This window comes from Ascaphus truei, chromosome 5 (genome assembly GCF_040206685.1).
Source record: "Ascaphus truei isolate aAscTru1 chromosome 5, aAscTru1.hap1, whole genome shotgun sequence".
NCBI classification, from domain to species: domain Eukaryota; kingdom Metazoa; phylum Chordata; class Amphibia; order Anura; family Ascaphidae; genus Ascaphus; species Ascaphus truei.
The window spans coordinates 142,039,140-142,059,760 of NC_134487.1; the positions used below are offsets into that span (position 1 = coordinate 142,039,140).

General features: G+C 42.8%; 1 protein-coding gene across 1 annotated transcript; it reads right to left on the bottom strand.

Annotated features, from left to right (window-relative positions):
* Nucleotides 1-80: 80 nt before the first annotated feature.
* On the bottom strand, nt 81-16,887 carry STC2 (stanniocalcin 2). Its single transcript, XM_075601005.1, has 4 exons — nt 16,550-16,887; nt 6,077-6,219; nt 3,768-3,979; nt 81-1,961 (listed from the first exon to the last, which is right to left on the bottom strand). The coding sequence occupies exons 1-4, from the start codon at nt 16,707-16,709 to the stop codon at nt 1,556-1,558; spliced, it is 921 nt and encodes a 306-aa protein (XP_075457120.1). The 5' UTR covers nt 16,710-16,887; the 3' UTR covers nt 81-1,555.
* Between the last annotated feature and the right edge of the window lie 3,734 nt (nt 16,888-20,621).

Here is a 20,621-nt window from a genome sequence, read left to right on the forward strand (position 1 = left end):
CTAATTAAACTCAGACCGTCCGCAAAATAAAGCCTTAAAAAAAAAAAACGGCATAATTTAAACATCCACTTATCTCCCGATTAAACATAAAAAGTTTATTAATAATAAAATAATTATAACAATAAATAATGTGTTATGATGTCAATAACATTATGAAACGGTATAAAATTATATTAAGTCGCTTAACAAAATGTACTAGTGGCGTAAAATATGTACAACACAGGGCAGGAAAAATGTTGGTTTAAATTAGCTAAGCCAGCAACATTGTGTGTCTGTACATGTGTATAATTATAAATGTGTGTACCTATGTGAAGTGTATCAGAGTACCAATGTGCTTTGTGTACAGGTAGGAGTATGTATAAATGTGTGTATAAAGAAAGACAATACAATAAATAGAAGTATTAAATATGTACACTAACAGCAAACACTGAAACAGTAGATATACTTGTAAACAGACACAAAACATTAAACCTCATACAAACCCATGACTCCCACATACTGTATATATGTACAAATCTGCACACACACACACATATACATGTATAAATTCACACGCATACACACACACACAATGGCAGCAGTATTCATTATATAAAGATAAGGAAATATGTCCTTGTAATATGAAATAATAATTAATATATATATATACATATATGTATATATATAATGCATGCTGAGGTGATTTGTTGAACAAGACATTCAATGCTTAGCTTGGATTCAAACTGATGTGGGAATATGCTCCTTGTTTCCATACACAGTGCTTTTGGTGTGGTGTCGGATGGGATAGAGAAATAAGAAAATGGGGTTCCATGCACCCAACACAGATTGTTAGCAGGAGTTAATAGCTATAACCTTCAGGAAGCAATCGTAAAGACCCTACTTGAGTATGACCTGCACGTATTGTCTGTCGAAGCTACTTATTGTAATAAGTTACTTCACTGATTTGGCTAACCACACAGACTTTTATGCTTTGTCACTTTACAGTACTTTCATCCTAACAGTAGCCCAACTTCTTATTAAGATAAAAGTGACAAAAAGTATATACTTGCACTCAGATAATACTCCTGGAGAAACGCCAAGGTATCATTTTCATCTTTCTAAATGTCTACTTTATCGGGCCGAAACATTGGAAAAATAAGGTGTTTTTAGCTTGAAATACATATTTGGAGTGCTACTCTTTTTCTGATTATTAAGTTAAAAAAGGTTAGCTCAACAGAGCCAGATATGCCTGTATAAACTTTGTGGTTTCAGCTGTAACTCATAGATTTAACGTTATTTACCTACATCAATACTTGTGTCTTAAGCAGCAGTTGATCTGGAGATAAGTGGCCCAGAGATAAATATTGTGTAAGTAGGTTTAAAAATAAGAAAGACAATATTAAGATATTTGACCCCTTCTGTCTATAGGAGCTAATGATAGAGCGATTGAATCGGAGAATGCACTGTAGGCAAAGCATTGCCGCTTGATTGGTAAATGCCTTGGAATGTCCAGATAAAGGTTATGATATACTTCTCATTGGAAGGACAAACTGATCATACTGGTGGCAAAACTATTTCACCTTCGGATATCTGATAAACCAGCCGGTTCATCAGAGCGCTCAGTGGCGCTGTATGCCATTTTGGGGTTATAGCCTGTCTTAGAGCGGGCGTTGACATTTGAGTGTGCTCTGTTACTTTTCTCCTTGTCAATTTTGGAGGCCTTCACACTGTCTCGCTCCACATCTGACTGAGGAGAGGATTCACTGTGGCTGCGGAAGGACTTGCCGGAATCCCCCTGCTTCTTCACAGGGCTGGCGCTGGACACAACCACTCCATCCCCCTGCATGGCGGAGGTGCAAAAGCTAAGGACGTGGCACAGGCTTCCCCAGTTCTGAGCACACTGGGCCTGTACACTGCGTGTGATAGCATCCTTCACCTCCTCCCCACAGGTCAGCAGAATGTTCACCAGATCAACGTAAGGCCTGAAAAAATAACACACTACATTTAATTCCATCTATGCAGTCCTGCATTGTCCAGAGCAACTGGTTCCCAATTTATTTCCTCTGCCTAATATAGGATGAGGCCACTTAAAGCAGCAATCCCCACTTTTGAACATCTCTTTTTGTTGTTGTTGTGGTTAAGAAATGTAATTATTTAAAAATAGGACATTTGTCCCTTCTGGAAGGAAAGTTCTTGTCTCTGAGCGAATCAGGAATAGTGAAGTCAGATGACACCGTTCGTAAATGGCTCACCTGCTATTTCATGTGGAATGCAATTTTAGGCTCCCAAAAATGGTGAATATGTTCTTAAGTGGGGAATTGCTAGTGGTGCTGTAGGAGAGCAGCAGCCCTACACTAAGAAATTCCCCAGTTCAAATAAAGTAAAACTAAATAAAAATAAACAAGCATTACAGTAAAATCTGAAGGGACTTACTATGTGAAAGCCATTAGAATGTGATAATCACCGGGCCCGGGACACTAGTCCCCACTCTCTCTCCTGTTGATGGTCCTGATACTCACTATTGCATTTTAGTGAATACATCCCTAAACAGAAATGTGAAATATGTAACTAAAATGCTGCAATCAATTAAAGAATTGTCCCTCTTCCAACAATAATGTGAACAGCTGATATAGGTAAAAACTGCCTGGAAACATGTGGCTGCTGGAAGCACAATCATCATGGCATTGTAGGAAGAAAAGACTCGATGAGCCATAGACCACATCATGTGTCTTGAGTTACAATGTTTGGCGGAGCTGGAAGAGCAGCTTCTCCTACTGAATCACTGATCACAGAGCAATACATTCCCAGCATTTAATGGGTTCCTCTACACGTTGAAACAAGCTACCTCTTGCACCGCTCTTAGTGTGTCCACTGTAGCACAAATGTCACTGTAAAGAAGCAACATAGATCTTTTTTAATCATTGTATCTGTCACTATTCATCACTCTCTAGATTCATTGTACGTGAACAACACCTGATTTCTTCAATTTAAGCAAGAAACTCACCCCATATAGGGCTATATGGGGCCCTGCGTTTTCGACACCTTAAACTACATTCAGGTTATTTGGTTGTAAAGTGTCTTTCAGTGCTGAAAGGTGTCTTATCGCAGAATGTTTAATAAATATAGACCATAATGCATTATTTCCACTGCTTATAAAAGTGCATGGTTGCAGACAGGAAAGTAAGAGGACAGCCTCACAGCTCGGGATTTAGGAGAAAGAGATTTTATACCTTGGAACATGGTGGACCCACTAAAAGCCACAAGAGACTGAGCAGGTGCTCACCTGGCAAAATGAGAAACTATTACTGGCAGAGCATGCAGAGCAACAGAGGCATGCGAAGAAGAGCACACTGGGACCCTTAACATTACGCAAGTTTCATTTAGTTGGAAAATCCAATGTCATTGGGATCTACTGGAGTCAGAGCAGTGTTAATATTTTCCTTGTAAGAGAGGACAGATGGGGGTTAATAAACAAGTCTAATCTTGTGTATGCAAAACAGGATAAAAAATTACCTGCAGTCAACATGTTCTCTCAATTTTTATCCCAAGTTTGCAACAGAGAACTTTTAGCTTGGTGATTATGCATAGACTTTTAAAAACCTTAGACTCTACATCAAAAGGTGGGAGAGAGAATTACACTGGAAAGTCTCTCTCTTATTCTCTCCTTAGCTACTGCTGTGTTCCTAATGGCTGTCCTGCACCACTTGCAGAGGACCTAAAACAAGAATCTCCCAGTAGCAATGGCCAAGAAATGCCTTTGGCAACTCTCTCTGGCCATCATCACTTACTCATGTAACAGGAGGTCTTTGAAGTGAATCATCTCCACAATCACTTTTACATTCTCCTTGGCAGCGGAGCAGAGGTCGTGCTTGACATAACATTCCTTCTGGAGCTGGTGCACCATCTCCTTAATGGCAGGGCACTTACGGCTGATGCAGCTGAATTTGTGTCTCAGTCCATGAGCTTTGCATTTCAGAGCATCTTTGATAAATGACTTCCCCTGTGAAGAAGAAATAAAGAAATGTATGTATGACACCAAACACCTTGACTATTAACACACAAAAAAAACCCACTGGGAATTCATTAAAAGAAATCCTAATACTTAAAAACATTTACGCTTCTACCTCTAATGGGTCTTAAGTCAGAAAAAGCATTCTGAGAAGTGCCGTGCTCATAAAACTGCCCTAAGTGCTTTATAAAAAAAATCCTAAATGATGTCACTAAGAGTGTTTGACATAAACCAGTATTATGTGGAATGTTAAAAGCACCAATATCGCGATCATTGGGGCCCAGAACAAGGATTCCTCAAGTGATTTGTAATTAAATGGTAAACAAAAATATGCAACAGAGACAATGTAATTCCCAAACATTCCTCTGATTAATATACACAGTGAGTATATACACTGTAAAGATAATGTGATCTTCCCAAGCAGCAGTGTCACATGCTTGTTAAATGAGTCGGGGGTATTGACTTTACACCACTTAAGAAAGTCTATTCTTTGTCTTCTGGTGGTGTGTGCATTTAAGAAAGTGGGATATTGGAAACGTGCTCTACTGGGGACCAGATAATAACAACTGTGTACAAAGTTTGTTATTTTTTAAGAAGTTCCACATCGATGTCAAATGCGGTGCTCAATTATATTGTAGGCCCCAGGGCACATATTCAGTGCTATTCCATAAGACACCGTACACTTTACTATGCAAGTATATAGACATTATAGAGTAAATGGGCCATAAGGTGTCTATCAGCACCAGAAAAAGGTGGGATTGGGACATCATTTACGGAAAAAATGCTAGGTGAATAATTGTTAATTCAGAAAATACATGTAAACGATAAAAATATGCTTTTTATTGAAGTAACATCTTTAAATTCCAAAGCACTTTATTATACGTCAGAGACATTCATGCAGCTACCTCAGGGGTAGAATCCAAATAGTTTCCAGCGGGAACTAAACAAACTGTGTAACAGGAATGTCCTTTAACTGCTTAAGTGTTATTGTGTATCCAGGAAACTCTGCAACTATATTTCTAAATGCTAGTTAACCCTCCAGTCTTTTATAGGTGAGATTGTAACTAAACAAATGCCTAACTACTGTATATGTTAGTAACTCGCTGTCACTGCAATCATATGTCAATGTAATTATGTGACCCTGAAAAGAAAGTATTATACATCTAAGAAATGATTAACAATACGCAGATTTAATTTGCACAAAATAAATGTCGTTTTGGAATTACACTCTCACGTCCATACATGAAGTGGTAGTTTCACAGTCTGCATTTGAAGCACTACTCAGGATCCAGATAAAGATCTTAATATACAGTTTCTCTCTTGGTATATTTAATCACCATCCATCCTTTTTGATACAGGGATTTTAAAAAAAATATTATAGTCCATTTTAAATCCAGTGCAATAGTTGGAAGGCAAATTAGAATTGGTCTCTTATTGTAGAATGCCACAAGCCTCTGTGCAATTCCCCAAACCTTAACCATGTCTCATTTGCGCTTGATCATTTCAAAGTCATACGTTTATTTTTCTATGAGATTTCAAAAGCTTTTATACAATACAGGCATACCCCGGTTTAAGGACACTCACTTTTAGTACACTCGCGAGTAAGGACATATCGCCCAAGAGGCAAATGGCAGCTCGCGCATGCACCTGTCAGCACGTAAGCGGGGAGACTATAGAGCCTGTTACAAATGAGTTATTTACATCAGTTATGCACGTATATGACGATTGCAGTACAGTACATGCATTGATAAGTGGAAAAAAGGGAGTGCTTCACTTTAAGTACATTTTCACTTTATATACATGCTCTGATCCCATTGCGTACGTTAATGCGGGGTATGCCTATATAATTTAATCTATTAAGAACTGTAATGTTGTTCCTCTAAAAGATATCACAACCTACACCAAATCTGCTTTTCTCCAGCATCAATAAGGCTACTAGAACCTTAAACTTAGTCCTAATAAAAAAGGTACCACCTATTTAAGTATTGAATTCATTTTAAAGCAATTAGAACATCAGCGCTGGATGATTGCATGACAAGAGACTTGTATGAGCCCCTCCAGTGCAGTTTTCCGAGTTTTAGGAATTACCTGCGCATCAAATTTGCCAGCATTGTGCAGGAAGGTCATGCAGATCTCATGCAGGCCTCGGATCTCACAGGAATTGTTCTCGAAGCATTCGAAGACCCCACATCCTACATCTCCAGCGTTCACCAGACAGTGCTGTATCTCAGCTGTAATAATAGAAAGGCCAATGTTCAAATGACTCCATCACATAATCCAGAGACGTTACAATTTGTGCTGACAATGACCAAGCTATGTTGGATCCTATGTGTTACTTAATGAGACGCCACAATATAATTACAATGGGCTAGCAGGGCACATCTGTTATGGTTATCTTCATATTTCACACAGGTGTTCCATTTGATTATATCTAATAATTTGGATTTTTCGGATCCCCGAAATCCAACTTTAGGAGTTAGCCACACCTCTTTACTTAATATAACCTGCTTGTTATAACCAATTATTAGATTATATTCTTGTACATTTGTAGGCTGTTCAAATGTCACAACATCCATACAGAAAAATGACACTGCGGCTATAAGGCTAGCATCAGAGGGTGTCCTGCTAAGTACCACATTCACACCATGACACTGCGGCTATAAGGCTAGCATCAGAGGGTGTCCTGCTAAGTACCACATTCACACCATGACACTGCGGCTATAAGGCTAGCATCAGAGGGTGTCCTGCTAAGTACCACATTCACACCATGACACTGCGACTATAAGGCTAGCATCAGAGGGTGTCCTGCTAAGTACCACATTCACACCATGACACTGCGGCTATAAGGCTAGCATCAGAGGGTGTCCTGCCAAGTACCACATTCACACCATGACACTGCGGCTATAAGGCTAGCATCAGAGGGTGTCCTGCCAAGTACCACATTCACACCATGACACTGCGGCTATAAGGCTAGCATCAGAGGGTGTCCTGCTAAGTACCACATTCACACCATGACACTGCGGCTATAAGGCTAGCATCAGAGGGTGTCCTGCTAAGTACCACATTCATACCATGACACTGCGGCTATAAGGCTAGCATCAGAGGATGTCCTGCTAAGTACCACATTCACACCATGACACTGCGGCTATAAGGCTAGCATCAGAGGGTGTCCTGCTAAGTACCACATTCATACCATGACACTGCAGCTATAAGGCTAGCATCAGAGGGTGTCCTGCTAAGTACCACATTCACACCATGACACTGCGGCTATAAGGCTAGCATCAGAGGGTGTCCTGCTAAGTACCACATTCACACCATGACACTGCGGCTATAAGGCTAGCATCAGAGGATGTCCTGCTAAGTACCACATTCATACCATGACACTGCGGCTATAAGGCTAGCATCAGAGGGTGTCCTGCTAAGTACCACATTCACACCATGACACTGCGGCTATAAGGCTAGCATCAGAGGGTGTCCTGCCAAGTACCACATTCACACCATGACACTGCGGCTATAAGGCTAGCATCAGAGGGTGTCCTGCCAAGTACCACATTCACACCATGACACTGCGGCTATAAGGCTAGCATCAGAGGGTGTCCTGCTAAGTACCACATTCACACCATGACACTGCGGCTATAAGGCTAGCATCAGAGGGTGTCCTGCTAAGTACCACATTCACACCATGACACTGCGGCTATAAGGCTAGCATCAGAGGGTGTCCTGCTAAGTACCACATTCATACCATGACACTGCGGCAATAAGGCTAGCATCAGAGGGTGTCCTGCTAAGTACCACATTCACACCATGACACTGCGGCTATAAGGCTAGCATCAGAGGGTGTCCTGCTAAGTACCACATTCACACCATGACACTGCGACTATAAGGCTAGCATCAGAGGGTGTCCTGCTAAGTACCACATTCACACCATGACACTGCGACTATAAGGCTAGCATCAGAGGGTGTCCTGCTAAGTACCACATTCACACCATGACACTGCGGCTATAAGGCTAGCATCAGAGGGTGTCCTGCTAAGTACCACATTCACACCATGACACTGCGGCTATAAGGCTAGCATCAGAGGGTGTCCTGCTAAGTACCACATTCACACCATGACACTGCGGCTATAAGGCTAGCATCAGAGGGTGTCCTGCTAAGTACCACATTCACACCATGACACTGCGGCTATAAGGCTAGCATCAGAGGGTGTCCTGCTAAGTACCACATTCACATCATGACACTGCGGCTATAAGGCTAGCATCAGAGGGTGTCCTGCTAAGTACCACATTCACACCATGACACTGCGGCTATAAGGCTAGCATCAGAGGGTGTCCTGCTAAGTACCACATTCACACCATGACACTGCGGCTATAAGGTTAGCATCAGAGGGTGTCCTGCTAAGTACCACATTCACACCATGAGAAATGTTCCCTTGTGACATTTATACTGGTCTTTGACCAATGAACTGAAGGTTAAACTGTCTGTGCCCTCACATTGAGGTATGCTGCAATTGTGACCTAGAGGAAGTAAAGACAGGGTTGAAGAGAAAGGCAAACAAAAGACAGCAAGACACGAAAACAACTTCTTTCTAAACAGCAATAGTTCTGTAAAAAGATCACCAAATCCCAAGATGTAAGGTTCTTTCTAGCGAGCCATGCTTCATTAAAATGACGATGAGGGGAATAGTAGGAGTAATTCAATACAATTAGAACCAAGTTGCACAACTGTAGATCTATTGTACAAAAGGCACTGTGAGGCACACACACATGTGTATATACATATATGTATATACGTATATACTCTCTGACGAAGCGCTATCTATAGCGTGAAACGCGTAAGAGGTTTCGAAGCGCTATCTATAGCGTGAAACGCGTAAGAGGTTTCGAAGCGCTATGTATAGCGTGAAACGCGTAAGTGGTTTTTTCTGGGACATGTTGCTACCGCTCCAATAAAAAGATGTTTTTAGTTCATTTTCTGTAGCCCCTTCACTTTTTGCTGCTGCTGTGCTCCGTTTTCTTCATCCTTGCATTATATGTATATATATATACACACAGACATATATTCTGATGGACCATATGGACCTAAACATCATCTTCAACCCCTACATACATATAAATAAATATATACACTTCCAAAACATACTGGTAATGTGTATTGACTTGTCTTATTGAGCCCCCTTTCAGGTCCAACTATATGAATTTTCTACGTGGCAGTCCCATTCTGGCAAATATACTTGAATATATAATTGTCCTTGTTCTTGTTAACTTATCAACACATGATGATACCCGCTACCCCAACTGCACTACTTTTTACAGTTATGGATTATGCAGAGGAATATTACGGAGAGCAGTTTAAGGCAAAGGTATTATTTCTGAATGCACGTACCCTGGTAGGATTGGACAGGAATTGAAAAACTACTTTTGCAGGGTTAATAAATTAGGTTTTTAATTGTTCTCTTGTGCTCTGAATTCTCTATTCATAGTACAGCAAATTTTGAAAGCCCAGAGTAACAAGAGATATGTCCTGCTACTCATGTTGCACTTGTTATCTCTCGAATTACCAACAATGGATACAAGTTTGAAAGCAGCCAGGCATCAGGTGATGTATTGTTAGGGCTGAAATGCCAGCAATGTCTGGGGCCTCCAAAGAGAGAACTCTCGCCTCTTTCTAGATGATTAGGACATGCCATTATTTCCATACAACGGACTGAGATTGAGGCCAGTTCTCTTACTATTTCTGCTTTTTAATTCTGCACACTAGCCCAGAGTTGAGGGGCGATATGTATCACTGGTAAATATACCTCTGAGTTACTTCTGCATAATGTGTGCAGTTTCATATAGTGGAAGATGGTCTCAATCGTATAGATTCGCGCTATGCTAGCTCGGCCTTATTTGCCAGTAAGGAAGTTCTCCTGCAGTTGAGTTGTTACTCAGTGACACCACTTCTGGGGAGAGTCTGACAGCAAGATCTGAGTAACTTAGTGACGCAAATATTTAGAACCTCCCCCTCCCCCCCCCCCCCCCCCCGGGTTACGGAGTTGTAAATGGAGGATATTAGATACCCTACGAAATGCTGACCTTGTGGCCTTGTGATTTAAACATCTGCTGGAGCAGCCAGGAAGTGTTAACCTCCTGGCTGCTGGAGAGGGCTGCAATGTGTAGCACAGGTTCGTACAATTAATATGGGCAGCTTCATTTATGTTTGATGTGCTTTTAGTTTCAGTGAGAAATCGCTGCTGGAGGAGGGTTTCTAGTAGAAATCCCTGTTCATATAAATGATTTTCTAATAGCCCAAATGCTCCGTGCGAGACCCCACAAGCTTACACAAGCACCACATAATAACACATATCCAATGCAAATCTTGACTGAAATGTGGCATTTACAAGAACTCTAAAAAAAATGCCATGTGTACCATGTCAGCACATACAATGTGTGAGGCATGTGGTCACTTTGACTGTAATCACCTACCTGTATACAGGCATACCCCGCTTTAACATACGCAATGGGACCGGAGCATGTATGTAAAGTGAAAATGTACTTAAAGTGAAGCACTACTTTTTTTCCACTTTACGATGCATGTACTATACTGCAATCGTCATATACGTGCATAACTGATGTAAATAATGCATTTGTAACCAAAATAAATATAGTAAGCTTTATAGAAAGAAAATCTTTAATGTCAGCTGATTTTTTTCTTACTAGTGCTGGCAGATGCAAAATGGATGAACGGAAAATTATGTAAAAATTATGTCAATTACCCCACTCACTCAATCCCCCCCACAAAATACATACCAAAACCCCCCACCCCTCTAAATACGTGTAACCCCACCCCGCAATACATAATAAAAATACCCGCTCCCGCCAATACATTTTAAAAAGACCCCCACCGCCTCAATACATTTTTTTTTAAAAACACCGCCTTAATACATTTTAAAAGAGCCCCACCGCCTCAATACATTTTTAAAAGATCCCCCCCCCCCATACAAAAATCGGGCCGCACGGGTAAAATCATCACATCTCCTCCAACACCCCTCATATCACCACCCTGCGTCTCCCATATATCACCCCCACTGCATGTCCCTCACATCACCCCCCCTGCATGTCCCTCACATCATCCCCCCCGTGCATGTCCCTCACATCATCCCCCACTGCATGTCCCTCACATCATCCCCCCCCTGCATGTCCCTCACATCATCCCCCCCTGCATGTCCCTCACATCACCCCCCCGTGCATGTCCCTCACATCACCCCCCCGTGCATGTCCCTCACATCACCCCCCCGTGCATGTCCCTCACATCATCCCCCCCTGCATGTCCCTCACATCATCCCTCATATCATCCCCCCCCTGCATGTCCCTCACATCATCCCCCCCCCCTGCATGTCCCTCACATCATCCCCCCCTGCATGTCCCTCACATCATACCCCCCCTGCATGTCCCTCACATCATCACCCCCCTGCATGTCCCTCACATCATCCACCCCCCCTGCATGTCCCTCACATCATCCCCCCCTGCATGTCCCTCACATCCCCCCCCTGCATGTCCCTCACATCATCCCCACCCCTGCATGCCCCTCACATCATCCCCCCCTGCATGTCCCTCACATCCTCCCCCCCCTGCATGTCCCTCACATCATCACCCCCCCTGCATGTCCCTCACATCATCCCCACCCCTGCATGCCCCTCACATCATCCCCACCCCTGCATGTCCCTCACATCATCCCCACCCCTGCATGTCCCTCACATCATCCCCCCCCTGCATGTCCCTCACATCATCCCCCCCTGCATGTCCCTCACATCACCCCCCCATGTCCCTCACATCAACCCCCCCCCATGTCCCTCACATCAACCCCCCCATGTCCCTCCTCCCTTTCTTCCCCTACCTGAAGCAGCGTGCAGGTTGCGGGCGGCAGAAGCATGGCAGTAAGCGGAGGCTCTGAACGGGCTCGGGGGGGGGGGTGATCGGAAGAGCCAGGCTGGGTGGGGGGGTGATCGGAAGAGCCAGGGGGGGTGGGGGGTGATCGGAAGAGCCGGGGGGGGAGGATTGGGGGGATGATCGGAAGAGCCAGGGGGGGTGGGGGGGTGATCGGAAGAGCCAGGGGGGTGGGGGGGTGATCGGAAGAGCCAGGGGGGGTGGGGGGGTGATCGGAAGAGCCAGGGGGGGTGGGGGGGTGATCGGAAGAGCCAGGGGGGGTGGGGGGGTGATCTGAAGAGACAGGGGGGTGATCTGAAGAGCCAGGGGAGGTGGGGGGTGTTCGTAAGAGCCAGACATTGGATGAGCCGGGGAAAGAAAGGAAGAGCCAGGGGGAAGCTGGGGAACTGAAGAGCTAGGGGAGCCGGGTAAAGGAAGCGCCGGGGAGAGGAAGAGAGGGCACACCGCCGCAGCATGCGCACGCTGCCCCCTGGTGTCCGTACTCGCGAAGCATGTGTACGTACACAGGGGGTAAGGTGCAATTAAAAAAAAATGTACGTACTTGTGAGTGTACGTAAAACGGGTGTACTTAAAACGGGGTATGCCTCTATTGCCTCTTAGTGATGTTAGTTGATGCTGGTTGCATTAATATTGTAAGCTCATTGGAGCAAGAACATCCAGACGTATTGTGTTATTTTGTCCAAATTGCTGTTAATCTGTTTAAGTTTAATGTCTTTCGCCCCTATTGTACTGCGCTACAAAACACGTTGGTGCAGTCTTCAAAAAGGTTTAACAATACTTTGGGGATGTCACTCCCCCAGGCCAATGAGCAGCGCTAATGAAGATTTGCATTATTTTCTTTTTTACACTGAATGGGTCTATATTGATATTATGCCGTCTCTTACCTCTTACGCAAATGTGATTTATAAATAGTTGCAAAGCAAAAATTCTGAGATCATCATCGCACAATGGTTGCATTTTTAGTTGGATAAAAATGAAACGTAGAACCATCACATTTGACGGCAGATAAGAACCCCTTGGCCTGCTGTGTCTGCCCATTTCCCCATCTGCTGTAACCCCTCAATTAGGTGGTTACTCACTAAGAAGCAGTAGCTGTTGCAATCAGAATGGCTGACAGTGTGTGGAAACAGCTGAGACACTTTAGTGAATAATCCACTAAGAGAGTGTAAAATACAGTTTCCTGCACAGGATAAAATGCAATGATCAGCCTGAACGAAACAGACGGGAGGCCTTTTGTCCATAATATAAGTGCACCTTTAAATTAGCTTGTGCTCAGCGCTGTGAACCTAGCTGCCGTGCTTGTGTTGGCATCTGGAAGGAACCAGTTCCCAAAATGACATGTGCTGGCTAGAGCAAGCTGAGAAACGGACAGAGATCTGATTCACATGTGAGTGTCCCTGAAGGGCATCTGTGTCAGAGGAGCAAGTAAGGATGGGGAGGAGTGGGTTACGGGAGTGGTAGCTACCCCCTTCCCTGTGAATTTACTACACAGTTACCACATTAAGGACTCACCACGTGACTATTACCATTGTAAATTCTGCTTAGTTGTACGTGGTTATTCTCAAATTGGATTACTACTACCCAGATGTACATTGTAGCTGCCTGTTGCTCTGATGATGATAAAGATAATGAGAATTTATATTTATTAGTTATGCTGTTGATGTTTATTAGATATTTTTATATACTTTAAACATAAATAGCCCAAGAGTGTCTGTTATCCTAACAATGAGCCTAATAGTGAAAATTCCTGGAATATTTACGATTACATTTACATTATATGGTGACCCTTCCCCCCGATTAACCCTGCGTGGAATATTATAAACTTCGGAGTTAGCTTACTATTATTGTAATCCGATACCCATAGGCTAAACCATCCCCAGTGTAATATTATTTGCAGTTATATCAACTCAAGGCAGTTTATAGGATCATTGTTACAGACCATGGGAATTGCTGTTTATAAAACCTAGGATAATTAGCAGTATTCATCTTTAAAATCCTACAGCCTAAACAGAGGTGGGCAACTCCAGTTCTCAAGAGCCACCAACAGGTCAGCTTTTCAGCATATCTCTGCTTCAGCACAGGGACAGTCTTCGACTGAGCCACCTGTGCTGAAGCAGGAATATCCTGAAAACCTGACTGGTGTTGCCCATCCCTAAAGACATAATAGCATATGGCATGCAGACAGTTAATGAGAGCAGACAAAGAGAAAAAGAAGAAGTTGAAAAAAGGATACCCCTTTCCCTCCGGGCTGATATTAGAAACCCATGCATGATGTTACCACAAGTAGCTTAGTGATAACATGACTGACTTTGAAGTGGCTAAACTTGGTTTGACGTGACGTTATGAAAGCTGCTTTTCCTGTATTTCTGTGTGGGGTGACTTTTACCATTCTAAACTATAAAAAAATGCTTTTTTTCCCCACAGAGACATGGTAACTTAATAGAGAGTCTGTTTCTTTGCTGGTTTCTTCAATGGGCTTCTGGCAATACATTGTAAGCTCCAGGGAGCAGGAACAGAGACTTGCGCCAGGGAAAATTGTATGCACAGCACTGTGTTCACTACCATGCTATGTAAACAAAATATTATTATATGATTATTAAGTCCAGCTTGGTGAAAATGCACAAATCTGGGTCTAGATTGTCTGGGATAATGGTATGTTCCACATTTGGGAAAACCTATAGCGATGGAAAGTTTCAAACCAGAATATTAGGTAGATTTATAATATAGTGTTTTCTAAAATAAATAGAAGTTAAGGTATGTAAATAGAAGTGTAGTAGTGTTCAGCACCACTTAATACCATTACACTTGGATCACTGATTCTAGTGCCAAGCTTCTGTGCAATGTTTCTTGGGCATTTACCAACGCCCTGAAAGTGCCAGTGTTAACCTAGCCGGGCACTGTGGATTTTACTGACATATTTGCTCAGCCCCAGACAGGGCATTTCTTGTAAAAAGTCTCAGCCTTGTTCTTGTCAGACAAAACACCAAACTATTTACTACTCCCTGTCTGGGGATGTTTTTATCTTCTATGTTGAAGAATAAATGTACTCTCCAATCCCTGTGGTGAGAGGATTCTTGTACCTTCCCATGCAACACGTGGAGTTCTAGCTGGGATTTACATAACCACCAGAACACATTGCTGTCCTGCTAAAGACTGATAAGCACTGGCAATCTCACTATGGCCTAGATCAAGGGTGCATAATCTTCTTGCCTTGCGCCCCCCTCTGCTCGCGCCTCCCTTACCTGGTCTGAAGCGTCAAATGACGCAGCGGGGTCATGCGACGTGACGTCACTCGGCCGCGGCATTTGACGCTGCGTTGCCATGGCGACACGGCATCATATGCCACCCCGGGATCATGTGACGTCACATGACCCCGCGGCAGCATTTGATGGCACGTTACCATGGCGACGCACCGCAGAAGCCTACTGAATCACGGTACGTGAAGTTGCAGAAGCCTTGCACACATTTAATTTAAATCCCTTGGGGAAGAGCACAGGCCCTCTGTAACCCCCCCCCCCCCCAAAAAAAAATATTGCACCCCCAAGTTTGCGCACCTCTGGTCTAGTTCCACAAAGCTTTGTTAAGTCACCTAACGTACTGTTAGCCTAATGTAACATCACATTACGACTGTCAATGTTTCGTCAAAGAACAATAACAGCGTTAAGCCACGTTTTCTCCTGTAAAGAGCATTGAACATTGCATATGAACAAAAGTCCATCACGTTTAATGCGGCTCGTAAATAAACTTGGCATTACAGACATTTACATCCTGAAATAGGACTTTCACAGGGTCTGGGTCGGTGTAATACCACAGTTCAGTATGATTGACCTAATATCGTGCTATCCCCTCTTCTTTATTCTCTTTCTCAACTTTTTCTTTATTCTCTTTCTCAACTTCACTTAAACACCCATTTCAGAGTCTGCATCAGGGTAACGCTTAGACATACCACGCTATTGGAAGATAGCGTCACGTTATTCTACAATAACGTGATGTAACATTGCTACTGTGATGTACAATGGCAGTTGTATTTGTATATGCATTAACCGCAGGGAACATAACGTCGGTTCCCATTTTAGGTAACATCACGTTATGAGTCCTAATTTAACTGAGCTCTCTGAATCTAACCATCTAAATCACACGGGCGTCTTATTATTCACTATGGTACAAGCAACCTGTCCAAATACTAAAACTTTGGTTACACTGCAGCATGGAAAGTGACATTGCATGTTCACTAATGCTTGTCAGAGCACACAGCTCTCTCTGTGAGAGGCACATGCAGTTGGGATCTACTGTATGTGTGTCTATTACGCTATTTTCACCATATCATATTTATAACAAACATCACAGTTGATGGATACTTCATTGAACATACAAATCATGTGGATATGGTAAGTCTATGTGGGAGAGCACGTGTACTTTTATTATTATATCAAATAAAAAATGCATTTGACTGATGTTCAGAACAAATATATATATGTCAATTTTAGAGTGGGGAATATATAGTCTATTTTGTACACCCAGAATGCTGCTGAAAGGTTAAAAGTTACAAACTTCCACACGGATTCCCCCCCTGTGGGATTTCACACGGGTTTATGCATATAAACGGCACGATCTAGATACAATAAGTATAACATACCTGTGTTCTGCAGAGAAAGCCGTCCTTTCTGCTGAGTAGCTAACTTCTCTCTCTCCTGGTGGCTCTCTGGCAGGTCGGTGGCCTCTGTCCCAAAGACTGCATCAAAGCTTGCAAACACCAGCCCCAGAGTGACTAGCCTGCTGAGGAGTTCTGCGCACATGGTCCTGTAACTCGGTGTACTCCTTGTGAGAGGCTGAGAGCAGAGAGCAGCCTGTGCTGTAGCCCTATCCCTAGTAGCCAGCCCGTTTCAATGGAAGTGCAACTTGATCTGCTCACCAAGTGCTGTAAATGAGCTGGATCGGGGAGGGATGCCTCAAATATCCCCTGCAAGCGCTGCTCTGGTGTCACTTGAATGAAGGAGTCAAGCAGGTGTTGGCTCCAGCAGGGACCAATCGGAGAGCCCTATGCGTTTGACAACATGCACTGTGGGAGGGAACTCCAGCACACACTACTACAGCAAAGAGGTGTCAACATTACTTGCAGCAAAGGCATTTTCTTTCACTCGTTTTTTACACTCAGTTTCTTCCTTTGTTGTATTTTTTGCATACTATGTTTATGTAGAAAAGGGAAAAAAAAGGGTAATTTTATGCCCTTTTTTTTTTTAGATCAACAAGCCTCATATGCACATTTATGTACATTTATGTAGAACCTTAATGTACATTTATGTAGAACCAACAGTGGCAGTGTTATGTGCCAACACAATGAATATTGGTCTCAGGAGTTTACATTTTTGGATACCAGAGAAAAGGGAATAGTGAGATAAGTGACTCTGCAAGGTCAGTCATAGAAAATATTGGTAGCAAAATGTACTATTCCCCAGTGAGTGCTGCTTTGTGGCAATGATTTCTGTTCTAAGGTTTGCACATAATCAGTAATGGGTATTCCTGCTCGTTTCTAGATCTGGCACTGAGATTGCACATGTGGTTTAGATGACCCTAGAATTGACAAAATCCTTTATTTTGCAGTTTAGAAGTGGTCGACATTGTCTGGATTTATTGAATCATGAGCAGTTTTGTGCATTATAATATATAATATACTTGCACACTCACAATAAATCACAAAAATTATTTCGAAACATAACTTTGGGTGCCAGACTCACCATGGTGATAAACTGGTAATTAGATATATAAAGCAAATGACTAAGATGTATGGTTTACTAATCAACGTTTCAGTCCTTAATGGGACCTTTTTCAAGGCTGGCTGCTGCCATGCTAATCAGGGTGTTATGCAATTCTATTTGACTATATCCATATTATAAACAGTGTAGCCCTGGCTAGTTTCGGGCTATAATTCTGTCCTCCTCCTGGCCATAATACCTAGTAAGGGCAGGTTTGCAAGGAGCAATCATGGGTTTTCCTCACACATTCTGTGCAGTGAGTCAGTGAAGGTAGTGTCATCAGGCTCTGTGTCCAATTAGAGACACGGGGTGGTGCTTACTGAAGCTACTTACTGCATAGCACTTCCTGATTTAGTCAGTCTGTCCCTACCGTGAGTGGGGCAAGGTTACCCATACCAATCTGTCAGGGCTCTGGCAGGCTTGAGGCCTCCCTCCGGGGAGAGTGGGGTTAACCAATACCTCCTATTCCACCAGGGGATAGGAGAAGAGCAAGAACCACTCCTGGTGCCCTTGGCTGGGAGTGAGTTCAGGGACATCCTAGTGGTGGGCACCCTAAGAAGAACTGCTGTGATTGTGACTGCTGAATCCAGGAACCAAATAAAGCATCCTGACCTTTTATAAAATACCTCCTGCCTGAGACTGAAGTATATTGGGAGGACAGAGACGTGTTCTTTTGCAGAGACTTCGCCCCATACAGCTGGGGGCTGCACAAGATGGAGGCGCTGCACCTGTGAGTAGGATTTGGGCAAGACCCCAGAAGCCTGTTCTGTCACCCCCCATGCCATCGCGGGAGACTCAGGGCCCCCTGTTACCAGCAGGTATGCACCACTCAGACTGAGATAACCAGAGCAGCATGTCCCCTAGGAGACCCTATGTGAGATTGGGTGGGGGAAAGAGGGTTACACAGTATCTCAAAGGAACGGGTACAGTCATGGTGTCATCACCACCAAAGTAAGGAAAATATAAGCTGGTTGTCTTAATTTTCCTTATTTTTTAGAATAACTTTATTTCATACAGTATAGCGCTTTTCTCCCAATGGGACTGAAAGCGTTTCACAATTACAGTATAGTGTGCGGTACGCAGCACATAGGATTGTTACAGACACCGTTCCTGCTGAGATGAGCTTACAATCTATGTTTTTAGTGCCTGAGGCACAGGGGCATAAAGTGACGCCCAAATTCAAACGCAGTGCCTTTAGTCACTGAGCCACAAGGGGTAGCAGCTAATTAAAAAAAAATTAAATTAGTGTAATTAGGATCCTTAGAAAGATTCAGTCACCCTTAAAATACTTATCTTCCTTATTTCTATCTTGTGTAAAATTAATATAAGTTGCATTTTATCGGGAACATTGGAACCAAGCCTATCAGCTACTCATGTCTATCTGTTGTGACTAATGACGGCACCACAATTACTTTGTAAACAAAAGAACATAGCTAAGCCAGCAAGTTTAATGACCATGGAATGTCTTTTAGTGATAAGATCAATTGCCAAACGTAAAACCCTTTGTTTGCCTTAGCAAAGTTAAAAGTTTAAAAATGATGTAAAAATACTTATACTTGTCTGATTTAAAAAAAAAAAAAAAACATGCCAATCAGCTATATTTACCCTATGTAACTTGCATCAGTTCTTAGTTCACTTTGGTCCTAGTTTGGACTGCCCTTTTAAGTGACACGGCCTCAGATCCACAAAGCTCCATTAAGTGACTTGACATCACATTGAGGACAATAATGTAACACTAAGTCATGTTTTCTCCTGTACAGAGCATTAACTACTGTATACCAACCGATATTGATAATTGTTGGATAAAGAGGCGTTACCGTAACATCTCATATCCACTACCATCGTATCTCATATCCACTACCATCGTATCTCATATCCACTACCATCGTATCTCATATCCACTACCATCGTATCTCATATCCACTACCATCGTATCTCATATCCACTACCATCGTATCTCATATCCACTACCATCGTATCTCATATCCACTACCATCGTATCTCATATCCACTACCATCGTATCTCATATCCACTACCATCGTATCTCATATCCACTACCATCGTATCTCATATCCACTACCATCGTATCTCATATCCACTACCATCGTATCTCATATCCACTACCATCGTATCTCATATCCACTACCATCGTATCTCATATCCACTACCATCGTATCTCATATCCACTAGCATCGTATCTCATATCCACTAGCATCGTATCTCATATCCACTAGCATCGTATCTCATATCCACTACCATCGTATCTCATATCCACTACCATCGTATCTCATATCCACTAGCATCGTATCTCATATCCACTAGCATCGTATCTCATATCCACTACCATCGTATCTCATATCCACTACCATCGTATCTCATATCCACTACCATCGTATCTCATATCCACTACCATCGTATCTCATATCCACTACCATCGTATCTCATATCCACTACCATCGTATCTCATATCCTCTACCATCGTATCTCATATCCACTACCATCGTATCTCATATCCACTACCATCGTATCTCATATCCACTACCATCGTATCTCATATCCACTACCATCGTATCTCATATCCACTACCATCGTATCTCATATCCACTACCATCGTATCTCATATCCACTACCATCGTATCTCATATCCACTACCATCGTATCTCATATCCACTACCATCGTATCTCATATCCACTACCATCGTATCTCATATCCACTACCATCGTATCTCATATCCACTACCATCGTATCTCATATCCACTAGCATCGTATCTCATATCCACTACCATCGTATCTCATATCCACTAGCATCGTATCTCATATCCACTACCATCGTATCTCATATCCACTACCATCGTATCTCATATCCACTACCATCGTATCTCATATCCACTACCATCGTATCTCATATCCACTACCATCGTATCTCATATCCACTACCATCGTTAAGGTTAAC